This window comes from Apteryx mantelli, chromosome 3 (assembly GCF_036417845.1).
Source record: "Apteryx mantelli isolate bAptMan1 chromosome 3, bAptMan1.hap1, whole genome shotgun sequence".
Lineage (NCBI taxonomy): Eukaryota > Metazoa > Chordata > Aves > Apterygiformes > Apterygidae > Apteryx > Apteryx mantelli.
In genome coordinates, this window is record NC_089980.1 from 116,133,963 (window position 1) to 116,158,736 (window position 24,774).

Genomic DNA, 24,774 nt, shown 5'->3' on the forward strand with positions numbered 1-24,774 from the left:
CTTTCACAATATCCAGGGTATGGTGAAATGAATTCCAACTCTGCAGTGCGAAAAAGGTATGAAAAGAAAATACTTCCTTCTGCTTAGCCTCAGAAACATTTCCTAAACATTCGAACTTTGTGATAATCCATATGATTTTGTCTTTGCATTATAATAAGAACAAATACAATACTGTTTACTGTTTAGAAGGAATGACAAAAAACACCAATTACCCAGAAAACCCTATGGGGGAGCATATGCTTTTTGTATGTATTTATTTCATTACAGAATAATTTGAGGTACATAGAAAGCTTTACAGTGACCTTACTTCTATATAATTTTAAAATGAACTGTTAATACATGAGTTACACATGTAATTCACCTGAATTGTGCACAGTGTCTGAAGCATTTGCATTAGTTAATCTGTGGTAAGTGGCAGCATCAACATTGTTATTTCATAATTTCACAGATTTGTCCAAGGTTTATCCACTAACATTGAGACTCAAAAGCAAAGCAGAAGACTGTTGCAAAAAGTAGCTTATTAAACATTGTAGTTGTCTGAGATGTGCTCCAGCTGCAAAGTGGTAAGACTAATGAAATAATTTTTAAAAGCTGGGACTGTTTAAGAAACATTAGAAAAAGTTTGATCATGTATTCATTACTGTTTCAAATACTAACTTTGGCTTCCCTTCCCCTCTATTTTGCTTCTTTTAGCTCAATACAGAATAGGTATTCTGTCTCCCAGGTCTCATCTTCCCTCCTCTCTCTCCCTCTCACTCCTGTTTCTTCCCACTAAGTAATTTATGAAACTTAGAGAGCCCCTGAAATAAAATGCCGATTCCTAATCCTGGTGGGTTCATTCCAGAAACTGTTAATACAGCATTCAAACCCAGTGAAATTTCTGTGACTATACGTTTCGAATGCAGAATTTTACTCACAGAGCTTCTGTGTATATCTCTACTTTTAGTAGCAGTAAGGTAAATTCAGAATAGTTCCAGTAATCTAGTAAATTTGTGGAACTATTATAAATATACGTCTCAGAGCAGGAGTTTACCCAGTAGCTATGCTTAAACAAAAAAATACTTTGCTACAATATTACTTGCGATCATACTGGTAACAGCTATGCAGAGACGTTCTGTTCAATTCAATGAGAGTCTGGTGCACAGAATAATGGCAGATTAAAAAAAAATTCATTAAAAGCTTGTTACTATAACTACTCAACAGTACTACCATCTCCCCTTCCTGTGCTTTCTTAAGTGTCCCAAGAGTAATGTCACTGAAAAAAGCCCAAAGAAAGATATAATTCTGTCTAAATCCTCTGGGTCCTTTCAAGCAGAAAGCACTCAGTGTCAGCCCAGACACAAAGCAAATCACCCCTGTACCAATCTTAAGCTCCGTGATAATAATAACAAACACATCTATTAAGCAGTCAATGAAATGGCTACTATAAAGCAGAAAAGCAATAGGCCGCTCATGAGCAACAGATAACCAGGATACAACACTCCGAGAGCCAATCAAATGGCACAGGAGAGCTACAGCTTTCATGTGAATAATTTATTCTTTTACCAGTTGAAATTCTACCAGGTACTTATTTACAAGATTTTTTCTTTTTGTGTGTGGACAAAATTTACATCAGCTACTGCACAATTTTATTCATTGATAGGGTATGATTAGCATCCTTCCCATGTTTGCTTAACAGTGCCTATTTTGATCAAATAGGGTTATTCTTTAGCCAATTATTCCTTTGACTTGACTTCCAAGCGTAAACAGAATTTGTACAAATGGCTTTGCTGCAATAGAGATTCTTTTTATGGAACCAGTTAATAGATGGAAATAGTAAATGTCCATCTGCTATTAGCATTTGCTAAAAGGGCTTGTTTCTTTATTCAAGCAGGGATTTAGGTTTAGGTGCAGTGAAGACTTTAGGCATTTCCATGTTAAGCACTGCAATGCCTCTTTGCCAAGGCTTAGGCCCCTCAGAGGAACCCAATCTTCATGCTTAGTCGCCCAGCACAGTAGATGCAGTCAGTCACCTCAGACAGGCACAACAAAAAATACACTGTCTGGAAAGCTTTCTAGAGAAGAAAACTTGCACAACTGCACCAATATGTGATGAAAACACACCTTTTCCCATGCAGGAGCTTGATCCTGGAATCTACCCAGAACTGAGATTGCAGGAGCCTATGTGTGTTTTTGAAGGACTTGCATAAGCTTTTCCTTAAAAATGGGCTATAGGAGGTGGTCCCTATGCTTTTCTCCCAAATAACCATCTAGAGTTAAGAATACATATACATGAAGTGGGAGGCCCAAGTTCAGTCCTAACTCAGCTCAAGGAAATTCAAACCTATGTCCCTTAGCGCTAGACCTTAACAAGAGTATTCTAGGGAGGAAGAAGAAAAACAAATTATTCTCTGCACCTCCTGTTAAAGATGGGAGAAGGGAAGGGCAAGATTAATGGAGAAGAAAGACAACAGAGAGGAGTATGCCTCTCTAGCTAGCCTCAGATCACTCAGTGAGCATGGGCACTTGAATTCTGCTACCTGGATCACTGCTGAGATTTTTGGCTAATGATTGTATAACACAAAATGCATAAACATTTCAGAGATCAGGGATTAGCATCCAGAAATCCTCCGGTCCAATCAGGTGGTTGGAGATGTGGATTGAATCCTTGCAGGCTAAGAAAGAGAACATGTATCTCCCCCTTCGTATGCAAATGCTCTAGCCTTCAGATTATATAAAATAGCTCTGTTTTAAAAGCAAAAACATACACAAATACATTTTGAGGATGGCCTGGCCCTTTAGTTTTTTTCAAACAAACATATTGCACCAGTGGCTTGTGGGTATCACATCATCTAATTTCAAAGGAGTTTAGGCAGGAGCTACATAGGTGCATAACTGCTCAGACCGGAGCATGCCTGAATGCGTGGAGAAGAACTTCTTAGCACTTCTGCAGGTCAAAGGGATGGTGCTTACCCAGTTTAAGTTAAACTGGAGAGTTCAGCGATGGCCATTTTGGTCCTCAGTGCCTAAAATCTACTTAACCCTGGTTTTTGTACCCAAGTACTATTTTGGACCTGCACTTTACTTGGAACTGAATATATAACTGGGAGGAAAAAAGAAAACAACTCATAGCAGACCTGCCTCAGGCTTACCAGGGAGGCAACAGAGGCCACAGAATAGGAAATGCAGCTAGAAACACACTTCTGTTGTCAGTCGTCAGGCTGCAATTATGCAAAGAGCACACAAAGGAAGTAGGTTTGATTGACAGCTACTAATGAAGACCAGACTCTGCTCTCACTTAGACTGTGTAAACAGTGAAAGTGGCTAGGCACTTGATACAACCTTTCCTAATGATAAAAGCTAGCAAAAATACCACTGCAGGTTTGCAGAATGTTTATTGTTGTAAAGATTATTTCCAAATATATTTCTTCATGATATACAGCAACAAGTATTGGAAGCAAGGAAACATTTCATTCGTTCCTGAAAGTCTGCGGCATATTTTTGCAGCTTAAATCACAGCAACTTCCCAAAACTCATCTGGCAGCATTTTCATGCTTTAGTAGGAATGAAAATGCAAAACTGGCTTGATTCCTCATTATACTGTAGTATAAAGACTATACTACAAAATATTTTGAAATAAGAAATTGTATTGTAAGATAAAACAGACATTTCAGTGTGTATCTCTGGTGTCTCTACTAAACCAAAATCTGGTCTAGCACTTACGTCTTGAGTTTAAGTATGTTCCTAAGTGTTTTACTACAAAACTTGAAAACTTTCTACAGTTATGTGAAAAATCATGCTGAAAGCAAATGCATCATTTTTCTTTCCTGCTCAAGCTACAATATTGTAACTTAATTAATAGTCAACATTTCCAAGGATTCCTGCCTGAGAATTAAGTTTATCATTCAGGAAAAAAAAAAAAATTTCTTTGTGTATCCCCAACAAATATGCCATCATCTGTGGAACTAAATCGCACTGCACAAGTCTGTACTCAGCCTAAGATAAACACCACACTCTGGAGTCCTACAACTCCCATCTGGGTGATGCTTTCAATTAGCTCACTAGGGAGTCGGCTCACTTGGCTAAGAACTTTTAGGACTGGGCCACTGGTTTCTAGAGAATGGCTAATCAGATCAGCTGTTTTAAAACACTGCACAAGGCAGAAGGGAGAAGAGGAAAAAAATCAGAGAAGGAAAGGAAAGGAAAGAAATATTTATGAACTTCACTGTTCTATTCTTTCTGTGAAGATGCTGTCCCTGAGGACAGAGCCTGCTGTCTTCCTTTGGAACTAGCAATAGGATATAAGAATGTTAATATTCTCTTTAACCGAAACATCTTAAAACCTAAAAAGAACTGCTGTTCTTTGATGTAAGGATCCTCTCTCTTTCTAGATTATGAATCTATACTAGAATTTTGAGTACAAACAATTCCCTTCCATAGTTTGTGCCAATTCCAGGCTGAATTACCAATAGTAAAAACACTGATGCTGTTTTAAGAAAAAGGTTTCTCAGTGATTTACTGTAAAGCTAAAACATTTGCTTTGTCTATTGATTTTTTTTAATATAAAACATAAAAAATAAATGCAAGTGCCCTTTTTAATACAGTATGTCTGTGTGGACATCTTACACTTTTTTGGTTCTGAGTAACTTGACAAAAAGTATGCTCCAGCTTTCCACAGGCAGGAAGAACCTTTGTATCATTTCATCATGTTAGGATGTTGCTCCATAAACAATACTCTCTAAATTTTCAAAATCCAAATGATGGCAAATGTCATCAGCATGTACTGTAATTGATGAGTACTTATTAATTACAGCAATCATTAGATTGAAATAAATAAAGCAATCGCTCAATCAAAAGATAGGGAAACAACATCATGCTAGTGTACAATATAATCAACATGTATAGGACATTCCTGTTTTCCATGTCTTCCTCTGATGGTCTTGCACTAAGTTGGAAAAGTCTCTTGCCCAGGATACTGAACATACAGTGAAATGTTTATGCTGTCTGCAATCAATTTCAAAGAATTTACATTTGTTTTAGGTTAATCTCCTTGACCTGCAGTTAATTAAAGAGCAGTTGAACTACAAAATATTTTCCCCAACTCTGGTGGCATACATGGTGTCATGTAAATCTGTTACAGTCTGAACAGCTTCAGTTCATTTTTGTTATAATTTAAAACCTCTGATAAAAAAAATAATAAAACATTGCCTTTTTATACAGAAATCATCACCTTTTTCAGATAAAGAACATATGAACATTTCATATCTGCTATAACTTGCCACATTTTAAAAAGATGACTTTTTTTTTTATTCCAAATATGAACATGTGGCACACATTTGTGTTGCTTAAAACTTTTAAGTCTGGTATCTGTTAAATCATTCATTGTGGCTGAAATTCCTGGGACCACACAGTGTCATGTCTTCCTTAAAGAATCTATTGCACCAAAAATGAAAGGCTGTAATTCAGGTGATCTTCCTATACTTTTCTAACACAGGAAACAGTTGGCTTAACATAAAAACAACTTCAGTTAAGCTACATTGCCAGCAATGTTTATCACTCAGTATCATCCAGGAGAGAAAACAAATGGCAGAAAAGGCTCCCGCCCAGATTGCAACTATGCGTATACACATGACCAACACTATCAGTAACATCCCGTTATGACACTGTTGTCAGGAATTTTTAGAACACCAGGTGTAAAAGAGTTCTCTAAGATTGGGAATTGGCACAAACATAATCCAGAGATGATCCTTTATAGCAGCTTTTCCTGTCATTTGCTTGGCTTTTCACACACAGCACAGCAAATGCAAGAAGAGTTAAAACGAAGTGGCTCCAGACCAACACCCTGGGAGGGGAGAGGAGCAAAGGGGGAGACCCTTCTCTCTGCTGACATCCCAGAGAGGGTCCCCTCTGCGGGAAGGAGTTTGTGGGTCCCCCACAGCCACAATCCAGCTCCCTGCTTGGGAGGCACAAGCAGGCTGGCCACCTCACAGCGGGAGGGGACCCTCCTGGTCCCCCGCTTTGTCCGACTTCTCGGGCAGGGTGAGCACGAAGGGGAGGAGGACGCCCTTGGCATCTAAGGGGGCTTTGAGAAGCTCCTCATCAAAGGTACCCTTGAGCCCACCGTCCGCTTCCACCTCGCCATCCTGGGCCAGGCTGAAGCGGAGGGTGCCAGTCCGGTTGACGCAGTAGATGGTGTTGCCCAAGGCAGCACAGCGGAAGGGCTGGACGGGGCCCCCGCTGGGCCGCAGGCTGGCACACTGGCTCCAGCGCTTGGCCACCGTGTTGTAGCGGAAGACTTCAACACCGCCACCAGTCCCGCCGCCTGGGCCTTGCTCCCCGCCGCGGCCACTGCTCACGTCAAAGCGGTAGATGAAGTTCTTGAAGGCCACCATGTCAGCAGAGCGGCGGCGGCTGCTGTTGTAGGGGCACTCCTGCCACTCATCACGCTTGGGGTCGTACTTGAGCAGGCGGTAGAAGAGGGACCCTCCTGACACGTAGATCTCCCCGTTGCAGGTGGTGGCCTCGTGGGCCACAGCGAATGCGCCCTTGGGCAGGGGCGCCACAGGGCTCCAGCGGTCGGCCCGCGGGTCGTACCTCTCCACGGTGAAGAGGCACTCGCCGCCCACGGCGTACAGGTAGCCGTCCAGGGCCAGCAGCTTGAGCTGCGAGCGGGGCTGGGCCAGCGGGCGCACCTGGCTCCAGGTGTCGGTGAGGGGGTTGTAGCAGAAGACCTTGTCGGAGAGGCGGGCACGGGGCTCGCCGCCCGCCAGCCCCGCCGTGATGCCCCCCGCCAGGAAGAGGTAGTTGTGGAGCACGCACATGGCGCAGCCCTTGGCGTTGGCCTCCTCGGGGAGGCGCGTCAGCACCCGCCACTCGCGGTTTGCCTCCTGGTAGCAGTGCACGAGTGCGCCGCCCTCCTCAAGCGACGCCACGGACGAGGGGCTCTGTGGGCGGCTGCTTTCGCGGCTCTGCGGCCGGCTGCTGCCACCTGGCCGCTCGAAGGCGTCACTCACCTCAGCCACGAGCAGGCAGCGCCTCCCAGGCTCCAGGCGACGCTGCAGGATGAGGTCGCGCTCGGCGCCACTGAGGCGGCCGTAGACGCCGGGCTCACGCAGCACTTCCAGGTAGCGGTCGCTCATGAAGCGGTAGGCGGCCTCACGCAGCTCCGCCAGCCGCTGCTTCTTGGCCAGGCAGAGCAGCTGGTAGCAGTTGTCGAGGCGGAGCTGGGCGCGCATGGCCTCAGCGGCACAGTGCAGCGCACAGGGCATCTGGAGCACGCGGGCGCCGCTCACCACCTCGGCCAGGTTGTCGTGGTGCACCTCGCCCATGCGCGCCGTGTACACGTAGTCGATGAGGAGGCGCAGCGCCGCATAGCTCACGCCCTTCACGCGCAGGATGTCGCGCGAGGCACGCGCGCGGAAGTAGTCACTCTTGGCCGCCAGCACCACCTTGTGAGCCCGGATGCGCCGCCCCGACACCTCGATCACCAGGTCGGGCTCCTCGGCTGGCGGGCGCTGCGGGCCGGGCGTCGCAGCCCCAGCCTCGGCCTTGGCGCCTACCCCGGTGCTGTCCGCCGCCTCCTCCACCTCGGTGGCCACGCTGTTGATGTCCCACTGGCTCTGCACCACGCGGTCGGCGTCGGCGTCCACACCAGCGGGCTGCTGCTGCTCAGCGGCGCTGAAGCACAGCGAGGAGCTGAGGCCGCAGGGGGCGGCGAGGGGCACTGGTGGGGCGCCGCGCTCAGCCCTGCTCTCGGCTCTGCTCTCTGCTCCGCTCTCTGCTGCCGCCACCACGCCATTGCCCTCCATGGTGCCGCGCCTCGGCCGCGACGGCAGCGCTAGCTGCTCCGCAGCGCTGCGGCACCCTCCCAGGCGGCTCCCAGCCTGGCGGCAACGGCCATCACCTGCGGGAGCACAGGGCAGAGCTGAGCCAAGCCGAGCTGAGCTGGGCTTCCCGCCGCCGCCCTGCCACCCCAGCCCCCTGAGCTGCCACCCCACCGTGCCCCCCACCAACACCTGAACCCCTTTCTGGCCACAAAATCGCCACAAAAGCCTGAAAAGCAACTCTGTTTTTTCCTGCTATTCTGCTAAAACTTGAAGCCGTTCGCCTGCATGGCATCCTTCACGGCAGCTGTTCGCTGCGCTGAGGAAAAATACCCTTTGCGACCAGCTACTTGGGACTAGTGTCGTAATTTATTCACCTTTTGCAATGATTTCAGTGGAAGATAGTGCTCATAATATATTCGGGACAGAGATTCCCCCTTAGCCCAGGTTTCCTTGGTGTCGCCTTCGTGAAGGTTTCTTCGTATCGCTGCTTATGACAGGCAGTGCCCCTGTTTAAAGGAAAGTGTAAAAAGTTGGTCAGTTTTAAAATAGATCTATTCTCAGCTTGTTAACTGCAGTTCACTCAGAAGTTTTGGACTATTTTTATAATATCCTAAAGTGACCAAAATTATGCTAATAAGATTCTAATTGTTTACAAAACACATCAGAGGATTTTTTTTTTGTTATGACAAAAGCAATCTGGCTCGTATGCAACAGTATGTAGCTGTACTACATTAGAGATGTGAACCAAACTGTATAGGGACTAGTTCACGTCAGAAAGATTTAGGACTTCTGCTGGTAAAAAGCAGAAGTGGGTAAAAATCACGAGAGATAATTCGAACATGGTTTTTTTCCTGGGAAAATGGCAGGCCATAGGACATGGCTGAAAGTAGGTTTGCCTTTGTCACACATCACAATCACTACTGAGTTTAATCTTAATTTCACAAATGTAGTTTTTAGAATATAAAAAGTGCTGTTTGTTTGCCTCCTGTTTGTTTAGGAACTTCCCAGTTTTGGTATAAGTTTTGACGAGTTCTATATAAAATTTGTCCAAATGTATTTAATTTCATATAATACGGATCTGTGTTTTTGATTCTATTATTAAGGATGTTAGTAATTTCCATTAAAATTTTATTTAGCACATTTTTCGCAATCCTCAAAAAAGTCACTTCTATGTAAAATACACTTTGTGATTTTCTTTCAGTAGAGACTATTTATTTAGCCTATTAAATTAACATTAGAAAAATCTAACTCTTTTGTGGTTTCTTTCCTGAAAACATAATTGGTAAATGACTTTGTCTGGAAACTCCAGACAGGGAGATGAACCCTACAAGCCCATACTTGCACAAACAAACTTCAGTTACATGGTAGTATCAAGGATTAGGGATTTCTATTTTGTACACTCGCCCTACAAAGGTCTTTGTATTACATCTGAGTACATTCAGTTAGATAAGAAATTGATACTGAGGTTTGATTTCTGGATATTTGAGCCTTTGAGACCGTAACAAGGTTATGAATTTGAAAGCAAATCTAGCATTGTATTCCTTGCTAAAATGAGTACTTTTCAAAAACATTGTGTTTATCATCTGGGTATTTTAAAATCCGGCAGTTACAAACTTTTTATTAAGTTTTACGAACTGTGGGTAGCTTAATAGCAAATTTATTGAGGTCCACACCCAAACTCAGCAGATTAGGCTTTATCATCTTCTGAAACCCATCTCTTTTCTGCAGCTTTATCTAGAAGAGGAGAACTGTGCTGTTCTGGGTATACAGTTGGTGCATATGTGTAAGACACACTGATTCATTAGTAGCTTAAACTGGGTAGCATCCCCGTTGACATTTTATTTTTCAGTGAGGCTTCACAGTACTGAATTTACTATGTAATCATGTTTTAATTTAATTTATTACCCCATAGACACTAAGATTAATCTACTTTCTGTTCCAGGCCTTCCAGAGAATCCCAATGATCAGCTTTGTTCAAAAGCAGTCTCTGTAACCAGCACTTCCAAAATGACAAAGAACAAATGCAGATGGCAAGAAAAATATCTAGAATGTCAGGTCTTGAACTTACTTGTTCTGAGGTACTCTTATATTAAGGAAATTGCTACCAATACAATATAATTTGTAACATAAGTAAATAATTGAAATATTTTGTCTGCTCTACTCTTTCATGCAATCTCTGAGTGCTGTGATGCTCAACTGCATCTTGCTGCTATTCTGGATAGCTTGACCTCCTCCACCGCTAACACTTAAAAGGTGTTAATATGCTTTCCCCCATAGCTGTCAACATTATGATCCTTCCAGGATCCAGACACCTCAATTCTGTGACCACTTGTCTTAAATTTCTTCTCTTCATGACTTACATCCCCCTCTACAGGAAGGAACAAGCAGCTTTAGATAGTTTCAAGCTCTTAGTCTACTACTTGATTTTGAAAGTGAAACAATAAAGAAAAAATGAAAGGAAATGCTACTGAAAATCAAAAGTGTGACTGAGTGAATGTGGAAAGTCAACAAACAGTAGCTGTAATATAATTATAAAACCAATAATATCTATGTATGTTGAAATGTGTTTCCTGCATCATGTCTAAAAGGAAAATCACCAATTATAACACCCAAAGTTGTTAAAAATGCTGTCCAGAAAAAGTGGTCTCTGCAACTTTCTCAAGTGATGAAAATAAAAAGGGTGAGATCCTCCTCAAGCACAGTAATCATACCTTTTCACATATTCAGATATCTGCTTGGCCTAGAAGTTCGACTTGCCACTGAAACATAATTGTGAAAGAAGCTACCACCCACCACTGTCCTAACAAACACCTATGTTAACATCCTCTTGAGCAATCAAAATGAGGAAGGAGGACTGGTGGTGCAGCTTGGTATATACCAAGCAGAAGAATTCTAAAGAAAATGATGTCTTCTGGTGTATTTATAGCTAACTACCACGAATATGTCAAAATTCATGCTGAGCATAAGGAGGATTTGAATCAAAATATCACATGCAATTTAGGCAACAAAGAACGCTACAGGGAAGCTGAAGATCTAAAAAAGCTACAAGCGAGGAGGACTTTGTAAATTACAGACCAGTGACTACTGTAGCAATCTCAGCACTTTTGCCTAACTCAAAACAACATATAAGAATTGCACAAAGATAAAATTGAAAAACAATTCAGAGAAGCTATGGAACCTTTCCATTATCGAGCAACATGACTGATTCACAGTTAAAATGTCATGAATTTACTATAAAACAGAAAGAAGCTGAAATGGGCTAATGGAAATACACTGAATTCCTTCTTCTTCTGTTAGCAGTTAGGATCAAACAGCCATATTTTTTTTTCCTAATCTACATTGATGGAAGTGTTGCATTGCTGTTTTGGTGCCACAGAACATTCTCGAATTATGGAATTGAAGAAGATGATAGTTGAATTTATAACTTTTCCAAGTCAAAAAGATCTGAACTCCTATCAGTCTAGCTTGGCTTAAAACAAACTTGGTTTTAGCACTTTTGTCAAAACTTGCAAACAAGAGAGGTACTGGAAAAGGAAGCAAGCTGTTTAGAATACATGGCATGTGTGGGCTGATGTCACCTTTTATACTGGGGACTCTTAAGACAAAAGCTGGATTACATGGACTGAAACAGTTTTCATTATCATGGGTTTGGTCCAGAGATGATGTAATGTTAATGGACAGAGGAACAGCCAACAAACATGAACTATATTTACAGACTTGGCAATGACACATTTGCAGTATCCTGGATGTGTGCCCCCAATCTCAGATGCTGTGACACATTGCTGCAGTTACACAACAGATAAGATGTAGCTTTTTCTGAGAGAGGAGCTATAGTGAAGAGCTGCAGGTAAGGTTTCCTGGCATTGCATTCAGTTGGCAGTTCTTCTGATAAAATCTAATTAAATGCTTGTTTTGGATTGTTTTTTTTTTGTGTGTGTGCAGTGCCAATAACCTCTGACCAAAACACTGTCCTCCAGGCAAGACCCACTTTCTCTGGGGAATATGTGCATGTGGGAGGAACTGGGTTATTGCTCTCCAGTTCACAAACGGAAACTACTCTGACTCAGCTCCAGGGTAAATTAGAGCAGTGCTTCCCCTAACCTAAGAAACGCTAATTTATATAAACAGGCTAACCTCCCCAAGGGACCATACACCAGTTTAGAACTGACAGAATGCACTTCTGCTCCACCTTAGTCCAGGAGATGCTTTTATAAAAACTTGTTCTGCCAAATTTTACCCCAGCAGAGAGTTCCCTCAGGACAAGGGAGTCATCTGACTTTTGAGACAATTAAGGAGTTCAATAAGGCAGGATCAGAAGGGAGAAAACATCCCTTGTATTTATTTAAGCAAATTAAAAGAAGACTGTTAAAAGTAGAATTGGCCAGTACTATCACAGAGTGAAGACACCCAGCTCCAATCTAGGAGAACAGAAAATCTTCTGGTGGGCAGAGGCAAGTGTAAAGAGGTTTGCATGCTTATAAAAATGGTCTGATAGCCTTCTGCTTCTTTAGCAGATTTGTGAAATCTGAAAAAAAAGTCTTTTCCTAACTGGTGAAAACATTCAGAACCTAAATAGAGATGCCACTTCTCTGAAAGGGTTTGCAGCACTTAAGTCTTGCATTCTACTACAGTTTAAAACCCCAGATCTTAATTGTTGGATTAACCTCCTACTTTTAAGGAAAAAGAATGATTTTCAATGACTCACCCCTAGAAAATTTTCAGGAAGAATTAACTTTTGTTCTGTTCTTTTTCTTTTTTTTTTTTAATTAGGAGTGGTCAAAATTGGGATTACAATCCAATCCAATCTTATTGTTTTACTTACCTACTGTATGTATGTCTTTTAAAGTATTGCATCCAAAGTCAAGTTGCCTATGCAGCTTTCTTGTGACCTCTCACAGTGCTATAATCTTCTCAGAACATTTAATGGAGGTATGAATTCTTTCATCTCATAACTGCAAAATTTCCATACAACCATAATGAAAAATAAACACCTAAGAAATGCAGTTTCTGATTACAGACCACACATGAAACATGTGGGTAGCAGTTCTTCATCAGGAATTCAGAGGAAGAAAAGGATGCATGTGTCACAGGGAGGAAGTCAGTCGTAATAGAAATATTATCAAAATCTTGATGAAAGAGCTATTGTAGTTAGCAAATGAAAACTAAAAATATACAAGTTTTAAACAGTCATCATAACCAGAGAAAAGCTTTCATAACAGTAATATGTGTAGGGATGAATGTTCTCCAAAAAGGAAAATATTTTTTTGAGTTCCTTCCAGTTTAGACTCTTCAGAAGTAGTTAGGCAAGATCAGTGTCTCTTAGGAATTCTCACACCAGAAAGGAAATAACACTCCCACAAAAGCAAAAGTTAGCAAAGGTTAAATGCAAGTCCTCTCTAATATCTCTTAGAAGAAAGAAAGTCTAACAAACACAAAAAGAACAGTCAGAAACAAGATTTTAAATGATTACAGTACCTTTGGGGAAAACTCCAGAGGCAGCATCTGTGTCACTAATGCACTATGGAGCAGGAGATAATGGCATGGCAATACCATACTGAACATATTAAAGCTTTTTAGGGAGAATTGCTGCTAGTTCTAGAAACTGCCCTGCAATTACAGTTTTAGACATATGGTGAGAGCATGTAGTCATATCTGTGATAAACTGAAGTTTGGTTTCTTTCATCGTATCTGGGCACAGCTAATACCACATTACACAAAAAGCTGTATGCAACATACCAGCATAATGCTGCACCCAAAAGGGTGAATGCAGTTCTTGAATGTGTAAACTGGGAAATCATGAGTAACAGCAGGGAAAAGGTTACCTTTTCATCTATGGCATTAGTAGGCTGAGAGTGGAGTATTATGTTTTGCATGCATGTATGTACATATGTTCCAGGGTCTACCTTTTGGAAGTGCTAATGAAAAATCAGAGAGGACAGAGAAAAGTACCAAATGGTTTAAGAGCTAGAGAAAAACACGTCAGTGAGAGACTCAGAACAGACAAGATTACTCTGACCGCACACTGCGTCTGCCAGACAGCCCAGCTCCTGAGCAAAAAGGTGGTACCTAGCTTGGGTACCACCCCACAACCACACTTCTGTGGCTTTGGAGAGGCGCTGGCTTGTGCTAGTAGCTTGGTAAACAGGTAGAACAAGCCTCTGTCTGCCAAGAACTAGAGTGCAGACACTTCTTAAGGGCTTAATATGTTTATTTTGTGACTTCATTACTGTGTACAAGTGTAGACATACGAAAATGCTGCATACTGCTGGCCTTCTTAGGCTAATGGAGAAAGGCCTAAACAAGCCAGTGAGTGGAAGCTTAAGCAAAGCAAGATATTTATACCACTGAGGTAAAAAAAGATTACCATAGCATATCATGGATACTGAAAGTTTGCATGAATTCATGGGGAGACTGAAGGACCATTTCATGGAAGAGAAATCTACTGAAGGTTACCAAATACATACCAAACACTAAAACTACATCCAGTGAAGGATCCTGAACTAGAAAATGGTCAGAGAATATTAATATTCACAGATAAATCAGTATCCCATAGGGAAATACACATTTTTACCCTGCTTTTACATGCTTCTCTATATATTGTATGATGGTTACTGTGGGAGGCAGGATACTGGGCTAACTCCAGGATACTGGACCTGACTCAGGAAGACCCTTATTCTCATCTGAGGAGTCTGAAACAAATGCTCAAGGAAAGTGCTAGATTATTTGTCTCTAGATGTTCTCAAATCAGGAGTGAATGACTTGCTGGAAGGCACTTGGCCAAACACACACAGCTGGTCTCAGTTGGGGGGAATGAAAATTAACAGGATCAAACTAGTTGATCTAGTGATCCTTTCTGACCTTAAATTTTGGAAATTGCCGTGCACCAGGACTATTCATGTTGAGCAAAACAGCAGTTTGTACGACTAAAAGCCTGGTTTTGGTGTTAGTGTGGTGAACCATCATGATGTTGACCACAGAAATGCTTTTCAGCATCAAGCGGTGTTGTAAACAAATAATTGCAAAAATGTTCAAAGTCTCTGAGAACACTTTAGTAATGTTGACACTAACAAAGAAGGAGGAGAATATCCACTGAAGTCTGTAAAAGCCAAATCAAGAAAATCAGCAGATTTCTTTAAACAGATTTCGGAAAATCAAACAACAGTCAAGTTTTGTTGTAGTTTCCAGACTATCAGGAGTCCATTTGCTCCCAATGAATTTACTTCATTTTTGCAACACACCCACTATGTATTGCTCTTCAATAGAGAAGATGAGTCAATATAATTGGAAGAATAATGCCTTACTAAAGATGGGCCAATATATTTGGAGAATAATTCCTTACTTAAGATAAAACTAGATTTTGCTTTTAATATCATTATGGAAAGGACATACAGATTAAAGAGCTGAAAGTACTGGAGATCTGTCAAAGTATGTCACCATCGTGCTTGAGAAAGAAAGAATTTGACAAGTAACAATATACTTCAAAGGAAAGCTAACAAAACCCCATTCTTCTGATACTTATGCCTAGGAGAGTCATTCCTTTTCCTTAAAAGAAAGCTTCTAGAGAAAAGAATAATGAAAACACATTTTTTTTCCCCAGAAAAACTCTAAATCAAGCACTCAGGGGGGGAAAATCTTTTAGAGACTGAACTGCCTCAGTGATTTCAGGGAAAATTAAGTAAATGATGCTTAGAGAGGTAGAGGTCTCTCAGAGACACAGCGAATGGTGTTCTTCTCACTTCTGGAGGTCATGTGTTGTTTCTTTGCTATTTTTACCCAGATACCTTTTCAAGCATGATGTTTTCAATCACTCTAGCTCAGAATTAGGGTACTTCTAGTCAGGTTTACAAAATAGTTCCAGATTTCTGCAGACATTATCTCTACACAGACTTTGGACTGATTCAAAGAGGTGCGGGGTCAACAGAGGCGCCACAATTCTAAATGTGGCAAAGGCCAACATTTATATGGCAGATGGCACTGCAACAGAGAGAGACCTAAGACACCAGCTCAGATAGCAGGAACAGTCTAGCACGACAGCACAGAGCCCATACTCCCTAATTTGTCAGGAAGCAAAAGCTTGCGCAGGCTTCTGTCTGCCAGGGCAAGAATGTGCTATGTTGGGCCTTTAACTGTGAACTATTAGGTGACTCACAGGAGTCTGATGCTTTACTATTATTAATTCCTGGAAATCAGGCCAAGGCAGAGAGATATGTTGGAGGCCTGGGGCCATATCCCTACATAGAATTGATCTGTGGGTAGGATGCACATCCCAGTTCTCCTGCATAGGCACAGACAAATGGATTTTGTGTGTCTGAACTGTACTGCACTGTACTATTGATCTGTAACCAGCTCCTGTAGTGCAATCTGGAACATACAGACAGGCTCACCTGCAGTCTGTGGGTACATTTATGTGCCAATTGATTGGGATCCTCAAAAGCTAGCATATGAGACCTACCAAGGGCTAGTCAATAGAGAAATACTAAAGACTGATGATGAAGTGCTCAACTCATGCAGCCAGGAGGTGGTAATTCTTGCTTTGGGTGCCTTAGACCAGACTCCTCTCCAAAAGAAACCTAAATTATTTTAAAAGATAGCAATACTGACTGCTGCTGCTGCTGCTACCTCCCCTTTCACTACAATGATTAGAGCACTGACCAAGCGCATGGGAAACTTGCTGATGTTCCTTCCTCTGTCTGACAGGCTTGAAACCCTCAATTGCGAAACGAGTGTCCTAAGGATCAAGCCCTGGACTATGACAGAAGGTTGGTTACTCTCCTTCAGCCTAAAGCTATATTACTTTGTATAGAAACAATCAAAATGTTACCAAGGGAGAGAAAGAAGAATCTTGGGTTCTGTTCCCTGATGTATTTCTGACTCTTCAAATTAAAAGGCAAAGTAAAAGTGAAAATGATTCTTGGAGCAGGGCTTGGAAGCCAGGACTCTCCCATCATCCACCTGGCTGGTTGAATGACCAGGCAAGAATCAGGGATGATCCCTCTTCCTTCTCTTCTAATCCATCTTGAATTCTGTATGCAAGCAAAATACACGAGATGATAGGTTATTTGGATCTACCATAGCATTCCTCCGATTTACTGGGAGTACCATAATATCAGGAATATGCAACAATGCTAAATAACAAAATAATTTGCTGCATTAATGGCAAAATCTACCTGTTTTACTACCCTGATAGTTAATTTTTTTTCTTATATTTTCTTATTTTCTTATATTTTCTTATACATATTTTAAATTATGTTTTCATTAGATTTCAAAATTATTTATTTTTAAAAGACAAATGCATGTTAAATGGAAAAATAATTAACTTCTTAATGTACAAACTAATCAGGTGCTTCTAACATATACATACCTAGGAAGGGTGAGTCTCTGACTCTGCAGCTCTTTCATAGCCATGTTAATATTTAGTCCTGCATTTTCTTTTCATTTTCAAATCTGCTGACTTTGCAGCATTTTGGTCCCTAAAATAACATACTTTTTTTAGTTTTCCTGGCTTAAACAACAGGTGGTAAAAACAAAAGCATGCAAGGGAATGTACTGTGCATGTTCTAAGCAAAACAAATGGAAGAGCAGTTTACCGGGTGATTGTTTTTGTCCACTGCACCTCCAGCTGTAGAGAACATCTGGAGACACCAAACTAGCTCCTCATCTGCTGTGTACTGGCCCCGTTCCATTGCCTTCTGTGGGGCAGGGCTCAAACATACTAACTAGGAATGTGATCCATCATGTCTTGTGCTAAGATTAAAAAACACTTTTGCTGATTTCATGGCAGAAACACACGCCAGAGTCTTAGGCACTTTGGTGGCAAGACTCTACTGTCAGAAAAAACAGTAGGCTATCAGCACTGACCTCCCCAAGCAATGGTTTTAATAGCAACTATATAGCTGAGGGCTTATCAAAATATAAGGCTACTCCATGCAGTCAGCAGAACTGAACGGAGAGAAAAGAGAAATTTGAGTGAAATGCATGCTGTTTACATTACAACAGAAGTTAACCATAGACCAGAAGGGGACAGTTGCTGACCAATCTGGGACAGAAAGACAACAGGTTCCTATTAAAATACTATTATTTCCATGGTTTGACACTTTATGCATTTGTTGTGTAACATACCTTTTTACTATAATGCGAATTTCATATGCTGAGTTTGGGTATTCTGGAAAAAGCTTTCTGGCTTTACTGATTCCTCTGTCTTTGACAATACTCATTTTTTAGATTTGTAATTTAGTGCAAGTGATTCAATATTTTCCATGATATATATATTTTTCTCATTTAATAGGGCAGTTTGGTAACACTTAAGATTCCTGAATGAAAGGACAGAAAGGACTGCCTGGTTATCTTATTCCTGCAAGAACAGGCCAAAGAATTTCACTCCTGCATCAAGCCAATAACCTTTGGTTAAATTAGGTCAAAGTGTTCTTCTGTTCTAATCATCTGTCTCAAAGCTATATGGTTTCTCTGTTTTGGGTAATGACCTCACTGGAAAATCAGGTGTCAAATGGATCATCTTGGAGATGCTGAAAAAATACACAGGCTACTCTTCACTTTGCACTTAACTTTTGCTTATTCAACCCTTTTTTATCTGCTGACTTGGCAGCATTCTGTTTTCCCAAAACGATCTGTGCTCTTTTTGAAAAGACACACAGACTGACAGCATAATCATGAATCAGGATGATGTTGATCACAGCTATTTTAGGATTATCCCACCTGCTTTTTGACTTCCTTATACAGAGAAGTAAAGCCTATAGTAAGGCTGGCTAAACTACATGGCTCTTTCAAATGCTACAGGTACAACCTTGTTAATAAATGCAATTAAATTTGCATCATGTGAGGCAGCGATGATGTTTTCCTTGCACTTGCTAGGTAGCACCCAGGGCAGAGCCGAACTGAGTCAGGACCTGGGGATCTGGAGTAAGAACTAGGACTTTCAAATCAGGACCTGGGGCAGAAAAGGGGTTTGGTTTTGTGGTTACGATTTGGGAAGTGTGAGAAGCACAGGTTTGAGGGTCTTGGTCTGTGGCTCTTGACCATTTTGAGATTTTGATATTTTGCTCACAGGTCAAGAAGTTTGGCTGCCTTTAACTAGGAAGAGATTTTTTTCTTTCTTTTCTGACATTCCTCCTCAGAGCATATACTAAGGCTTTCAGACACTACTCTGAAAAGTCATCTGACTCTGGGGGTGCAATAAAATTACTTATGTCCCCATAAAGCTGCATAATATCTTAACAGGGACACAGTCCAGGCACTGGGCTAACGTATGAACAATCTAATAGATCCTTGCAACTCTGTTGTCCAACATCAAGGCATTCTGAGCTTCTGTCACAGATGTAGGAGACCAACAAACAAGTGGTACAGGCCTCATCCTGACCAGCCAGAAGCAGCACCAGTGGATATTATCATATGAACATACATGAACAATCTTTGCTCTCCTTTTCCTACACCACAGTGTAAAACTCTCAGGAAAAAGGCTACCGATTAACTTCAAAGTTCACAAGCAAATGACATTTACTTTACTGCTTCTGCACTTGCTGTGAAAAACAAACTCCTTCAGAACGGTTATCAAGTTGTTATTAAACAAGAAGTATATTGTAGTTTTACTGCCCATTTTATCTAAGTTTCACATAGCTTTTTGATAGGGTCAGAGTCTCACATCACCATAAATCCCATCCCTGTTGTAGTCAAGGGAAATTTTCTATTAAATTCTCTAGCATCAGGACTTCCTACACTGTATGTACATAGAAACGTGTATGATAGTTTCTTTTAAACTGAGGCGATTCAGGGAGTTGCAGCAAAGGAGAGATGAAGGAAAACTACAGGATAAGAGGAAAGCTTTCCCAGGAAGAAGATTTGTCTTTGAATGACTGAATCAGAACGTTTATTGTTAGCATACCATTCTCACAGCAAAGGGCTGGTTTTCAGTTCTTTCCATCTAAGTCTTTAAAACAGGTCGCAGAAATAAGAGTTATCTCGAGGGCTCAGGGCCTGTTGTTCGATATACTTGCAAGGAGGGGAGAGAGGAAAGCAAAACTGCTTCCAAGTTAAAAAAAAAAAAAAAAAAAAAAGACTGCAGACCCCTTACAGGTTGATATTCTGAAGTGGTTCAAAAGTCCAGGAACGTGTTTCAGCACTTAGGATCCGCATGCAAAGCTTAGCACTCTGCTCTTTAAATACTCCTGCCGGAATCAGTGTCCAGAACACAGACAAAACGGCTTTTGCTAACCTGTGAATGTGTGTGTGTAAAATAATTTCCATACTACTAATCAGTGCAAATCATGTTGTTACAAACAACATACCAGCATGGCAGCTGCTTGTCCAACTTACACAGACTTGTGTGGAAAGGCTGCGGTTTCTGGCATGTTTCCACGTGAAATAAAAAAGGCTGTCAAGCAGCCTGTTTTAGCCAGAAGCACGGCAATGGCAGCTTGTGAAACACTGCACCTGAAAAGCATGTATGTGACACATCTTTCTTCTCCCTCTGACGCATAGTGCAAAATCTGTTCAACTACTGGGTTTTTTTCAGTTTTGCATTAAATAAACAGATCTAACTGATCATGAATTCCTGCCATCCTCATTGATGAGCTATAAGAAACTAGATACCAAATGTGCAGTGTAGGACAAAGGATCTAGCCAACACTTTTTTGTATTAATAGTCAGTCACTCGCATTACTATTATACAATACTGACCCAATCCTGTAATTATTTCAAAGCCAAAACTACCAGTTAGCGTCCAACCAGCATTTTAAGACGAAGACAGAGAAAAGGCTACAGAATTGTCACCACTGTCTAATAAAAACTTTACTACAGTCTCAGTCCTGCAGGGATTTAAGTGCACACCTGGCTTTGATCACAGGAGCAGCCCATTCATTGTGCTAATGCTGAACTGTGCATACATGTAAACTGAGTGTTTGCTTAAGCCACTGCAGGAGGAAGGCAAAATCTCTGTCTGTTCACTATAGGGTCCCGTGATTGCTGGCGCTGGCACAGGGAAGAGGGCAGGAATGTATGGCCCAGGATAGGGATGGAGCAGGGTCCCTTCCCCTTTCAATGACAGCTCAGCCACATTTCAGGTTAAACTGGCTGTCAAATCCTGAACTCCTGTAAAGTAATTATTTTTCAATAAAGGGAACTAACCATGCCTGTTCTCTGATAAAATAATACTGACACTAAAAATGAAGCAGAAAGAACAGATGATGACAATGACATTAAGTAAAACAGCAGATATAAGAACTGTCATGTCCCAATAAGGCTAATAAGACTAAACACAATGAAAACGAGCTGATTTTTAATGAGTATTTCCATGTGTCTAAATATATCAGCAGTAGAAAATGACTTCTCAGCTTCTGTTCATGGGAAAGAAACAGCCTCCTAACTGCAATGCTGCAGAATCTCAGTTGGTAGAAATAGCAAAATCTCTGCAAAACCCATACAGGATCTTGTAAGACCAAAAAAAAAAAAAAAAAAGAGTTTAATCCTGTTCTAAAGAAATTGCACCATTGCCTTTCATATTTTATTACATCCATCTTTAGCAGCCAGCTGCCCCTAATATCCTCTTGCAATAGAATACTTTAGGATGCTGAACGCTCCAGTAAGCAGCTCTGGATCCAGTCATCTAACCACATCCCTGTCTCTAAGGTAACCTAGGCCAGCCCTAAATACTATAAACATGCTTTACTATGGGATAGTTAATGGCTTTCACTGAATGCACTTGACAAATAATCGTGATCTAATATTTACTGATGTTTCAAATCTACCTATATTACAGGCTTAAAACATCTGGTTGTAGAAAAAGCTTTGGCTATTATTTTAATTTGGATTTTTTTTTCTTTACATAAGAAAGTGCGGTAAACAAATCAGAAGCAAGGAGGCTGTTAACGCTTTCAGTCTTTTTGCATTGTCAGGCAAACTCCTGCAAACTCCAACTCCTAAGAGTGTCATCACGGACTTCAGTGCCACCATCGCCTGAGTTAGGGAGGGCTGGGGCAGGCAGGGGTCAGCCCTTGGCACATCCACTGGTTCCCATCAGACCGTGCCATTAGCACTGGATGACAGGAGGGCCCCACTGGCGCGCCTTAGATGTCCTAATTAAAGAGTGAATGAATAGTGTGTGATGGGCCCTGGGAAGGGGAGAATGCAGAACTGGCAGGAGAGGTGATGGGCTGGAGAGTTACATTAGGGAACAAACATTGCTTTGTCAATACTAGTGACAATTTAATTATCATTTTCCACAAGCACTCCATTTAATACCTTTTCAGGAGATGGATGGTTAAATCTGTGAAAAATGGAGGAGCTCCTTAGCTTCTCAGATCATATAAAATGATTGTTCTATTTTATTACTTTTCTATTTTTTATTGCCCTACTTTTTCTAGCTTTTTGTTCTAGTTTTCTATTGTTCAATTTAATTGCTGTGGAAAAGCTTTACTCAATAATATTTCTGTGAGTATTTTATTTATTTATTTGCCCTGATGGGCAAAAAAGGTGGCTACAGAAATTTCAGTGCTACGTGTTAAGTTTGGGGGTTGGATTGTTTTTTTCCTGTTGTTTTTGAAAGACCAGACATAAAAGCCTATTTACTTCAGACAAATATAATTCTTTAGGACTTCTCTTCAGGCATTGCCACCTTCCATGCTGCAAAATCAGTTGTATGTGTACACCAAAGGCTTGTACCATTCATGTGCTTTTAGTAGGCTGGGGAAGGATGCTATAAAAAATTTACAGTGGGAAGAACCTGCAATGCTGCTGTTACGCATCCTGAAACATTAGTGCGAAGAGGTTGAATCACTCAGATTTCTAACAGGTCAGCGGGAGCTAACGCGAAGACGAAGCGCGGCCCCGGCTTTGGCTCGTCAGCGACGGCGGGAGAGGGCCGAGAGGCTCCGCCGGCCGGGCGGCAGCACGCTCAGTTCCTGCCACCCGGGCAGGCAAGTGGATTAACGGGGACGGACGGAAGAGAAAAGCACGGTTACACCTGACAGAAGGCCAGATCCCCGCTAATAAACACAGCCACCGTGGTGCCGCGGTGGGGGCTCTGCGCTTCGCTGTTGGCCAGTGCCGGCGCCAGTGTCCCCAGGACGTTTCCCCAGGCACTGCTGCGCCGCGGCAGCCCCCGGCCCGGCGCGGCCCGGCCGCCCCCGGCAGCCCCCGGCCCCGGCGCGCCCGTCCCTCCACGCCCAGGGCTCCGCCGCGGGCGCCGGCACGCCCGGCGCCCCGAGCCCGCCGGCCCCGCTGCCCGCGCGGCGCCCACGGCGCGGGCGAGGCGCGGACTTACCTCCGGGCAGCGCGGAGACCGGCGGGCGACACCGCAGCGCCCTCGGCGCGGCTCGCTGCCCGCCCGCTGCCCGCACCCAGCCGCCGCCGCAGGGGCCGGTCCGCCTCAGCGCCGGCCCTGCCCGGGGCCCCCCCGCGCCCTCGGCCGGCAGGGACCGGCCGGGCCGCCCCCACCGCGGCGGGCGGCGGCGACGGCGGCAGCGCGGCTGGGCGTCAGGCCGCGGCGGGAAGCACCGCGCCTCGCCGCCTCGCCGCCGCCGGGAGGCGGTGCCGCCGCCCTGCCCGCCGCGGCCCCGCTGCGCGCCCGCGCCGCAGCCGCCACCGGCGGGGCGGGGGGCGATATCCCGGCAGGGAGCGGGGCGGCGGCGGGTGCCGGGCGAGGCGAACGGGGCTGCGCGGCCGCCGGGCAGCCTTTGTGCGGGCCCGGCTCCGAGCCGCGCAGGGCCGTGCTCAGCCCCCGCCGCGCTGCTGCGCAGCCCCTTTGTTCGCCACACACACGCACCCCCCCCCACAACACCACACCCACACCCAACACACACACCCAACACACACCACACCACACCACACACACACACACACACACACACACACACACACACACACACACACAAACCTGTTGCGGGCGGCGCGGCGCGGCGCGGCGCGGCGCAGCGGCTCCCGGCGCCGGCGGGCTGCCAAGGCGGGAAGCGGCCGCCGCGCTGCGCTGCACTGCGCCGGGCCGGGCCGGCGACGCCGCCCCTCAGCGCCGGCGACCGCGCTCCGCGGCCGGCGCCGCCCCTCAGCGGGCCGCGGCGGGGCGGGGAGCCGGAGCGACGCCCCTACCTGCCCGGCCCTCACGGAGGCCGCGGCCCGGGGGCCCGGGGCTGCCCGGGGGTCCAGGCCAGCCCGGGCCGCTGGGGGCCGCGGGGGCCGGGGAAGGTCTCCCTCGCCCGCGCCCCGGGACGCGCGCCTCCCCTCCCCGGCGCCTTCCCCGCTTCCTGCAGAAAACGAGTACAGGAAAGTTTTCCAGCCAGATCCTCTGGATTATCCAGATTCCTGTCAACTGAGAAACAACTGGACAAAGGCCAGGTGGTTTCCTTCCACCGTAGTTTGGTTCTGGGTCCAATTTTATCCAGCTCTTAGAAGCTGAGGCTGTAATGAAGATTCCCAGAACCAGACCCTTTTCCCGGTTTCTTGAAATAACTCCTGTCAGAGTACTTAAACTCTGGGTCTGCTCCTAAGGAAGTCCGTGGCACTGACATAGTTCATATCCCACTGCAAGCTTTACTCAACCTCTACCAAGACAGTATACGGTGCCTCACGAACAGATACCTCATTTTCCAAGCTTTCCTAATCTGTTAATGGTGTCTGGATATTTCATACTGCCATTTTGATATATTGTTTCCTATGATACTGCTTTCTTAAAACACTGTTGTCCTATCGCTCTTTCCACCACCCCTAGCATCCTGTCAGACTGGTTCTTCCGCCACAGCCTAGCGTGTGGCTCCTGGCTCTTGGGGACACTCTTGAGCAGACTTGCAAAGCTGCTCCCCTCTCCTCTCTTAAAATTAGCCTGAAGATTCATCCCTTTGGTGCAGGCTGTGTAGCCATTGTAGCTATGTGTTCTTCCAGTTTCATGACGGTAATGATGAGCGTGGTTAGTTGCTGCCTTGTTCATTTTGTTCCATTGCTCCTACTTTGTCTTCTATTTTGCTGAAAC

At 43.7% G+C, this 24,774-nt stretch overlaps 1 protein-coding gene across 2 annotated transcripts; it reads right to left on the reverse strand.

Moving 5' to 3' along the window:
- Positions 1-220: 220 nt before the first annotated feature.
- On the reverse strand, positions 221-23,745 carry KBTBD11 (kelch repeat and BTB domain containing 11). Of its 2 annotated transcripts, none has more exons than XM_067294216.1 (3): positions 23,689-23,745; positions 8,180-8,311; positions 221-7,882 (listed from the first exon to the last, which is right to left on the reverse strand). In XM_067294216.1, exon 3 carries the CDS (start codon positions 7,785-7,787, stop codon positions 5,964-5,966), a length of 1,824 nt encoding a protein of 607 aa, XP_067150317.1. In that variant the 5' UTR covers positions 7,788-7,882; positions 8,180-8,311; positions 23,689-23,745; the 3' UTR covers positions 221-5,963. The 2 variants fall into 2 exon arrangements, with proteins under 2 accessions (XP_067150317.1, XP_067150318.1); XM_067294217.1 differs by lacking the exon at positions 23,689-23,745 and adding an exon at positions 23,077-23,101.
- Positions 23,746-24,774: the final 1,029 nt, after the last annotated feature.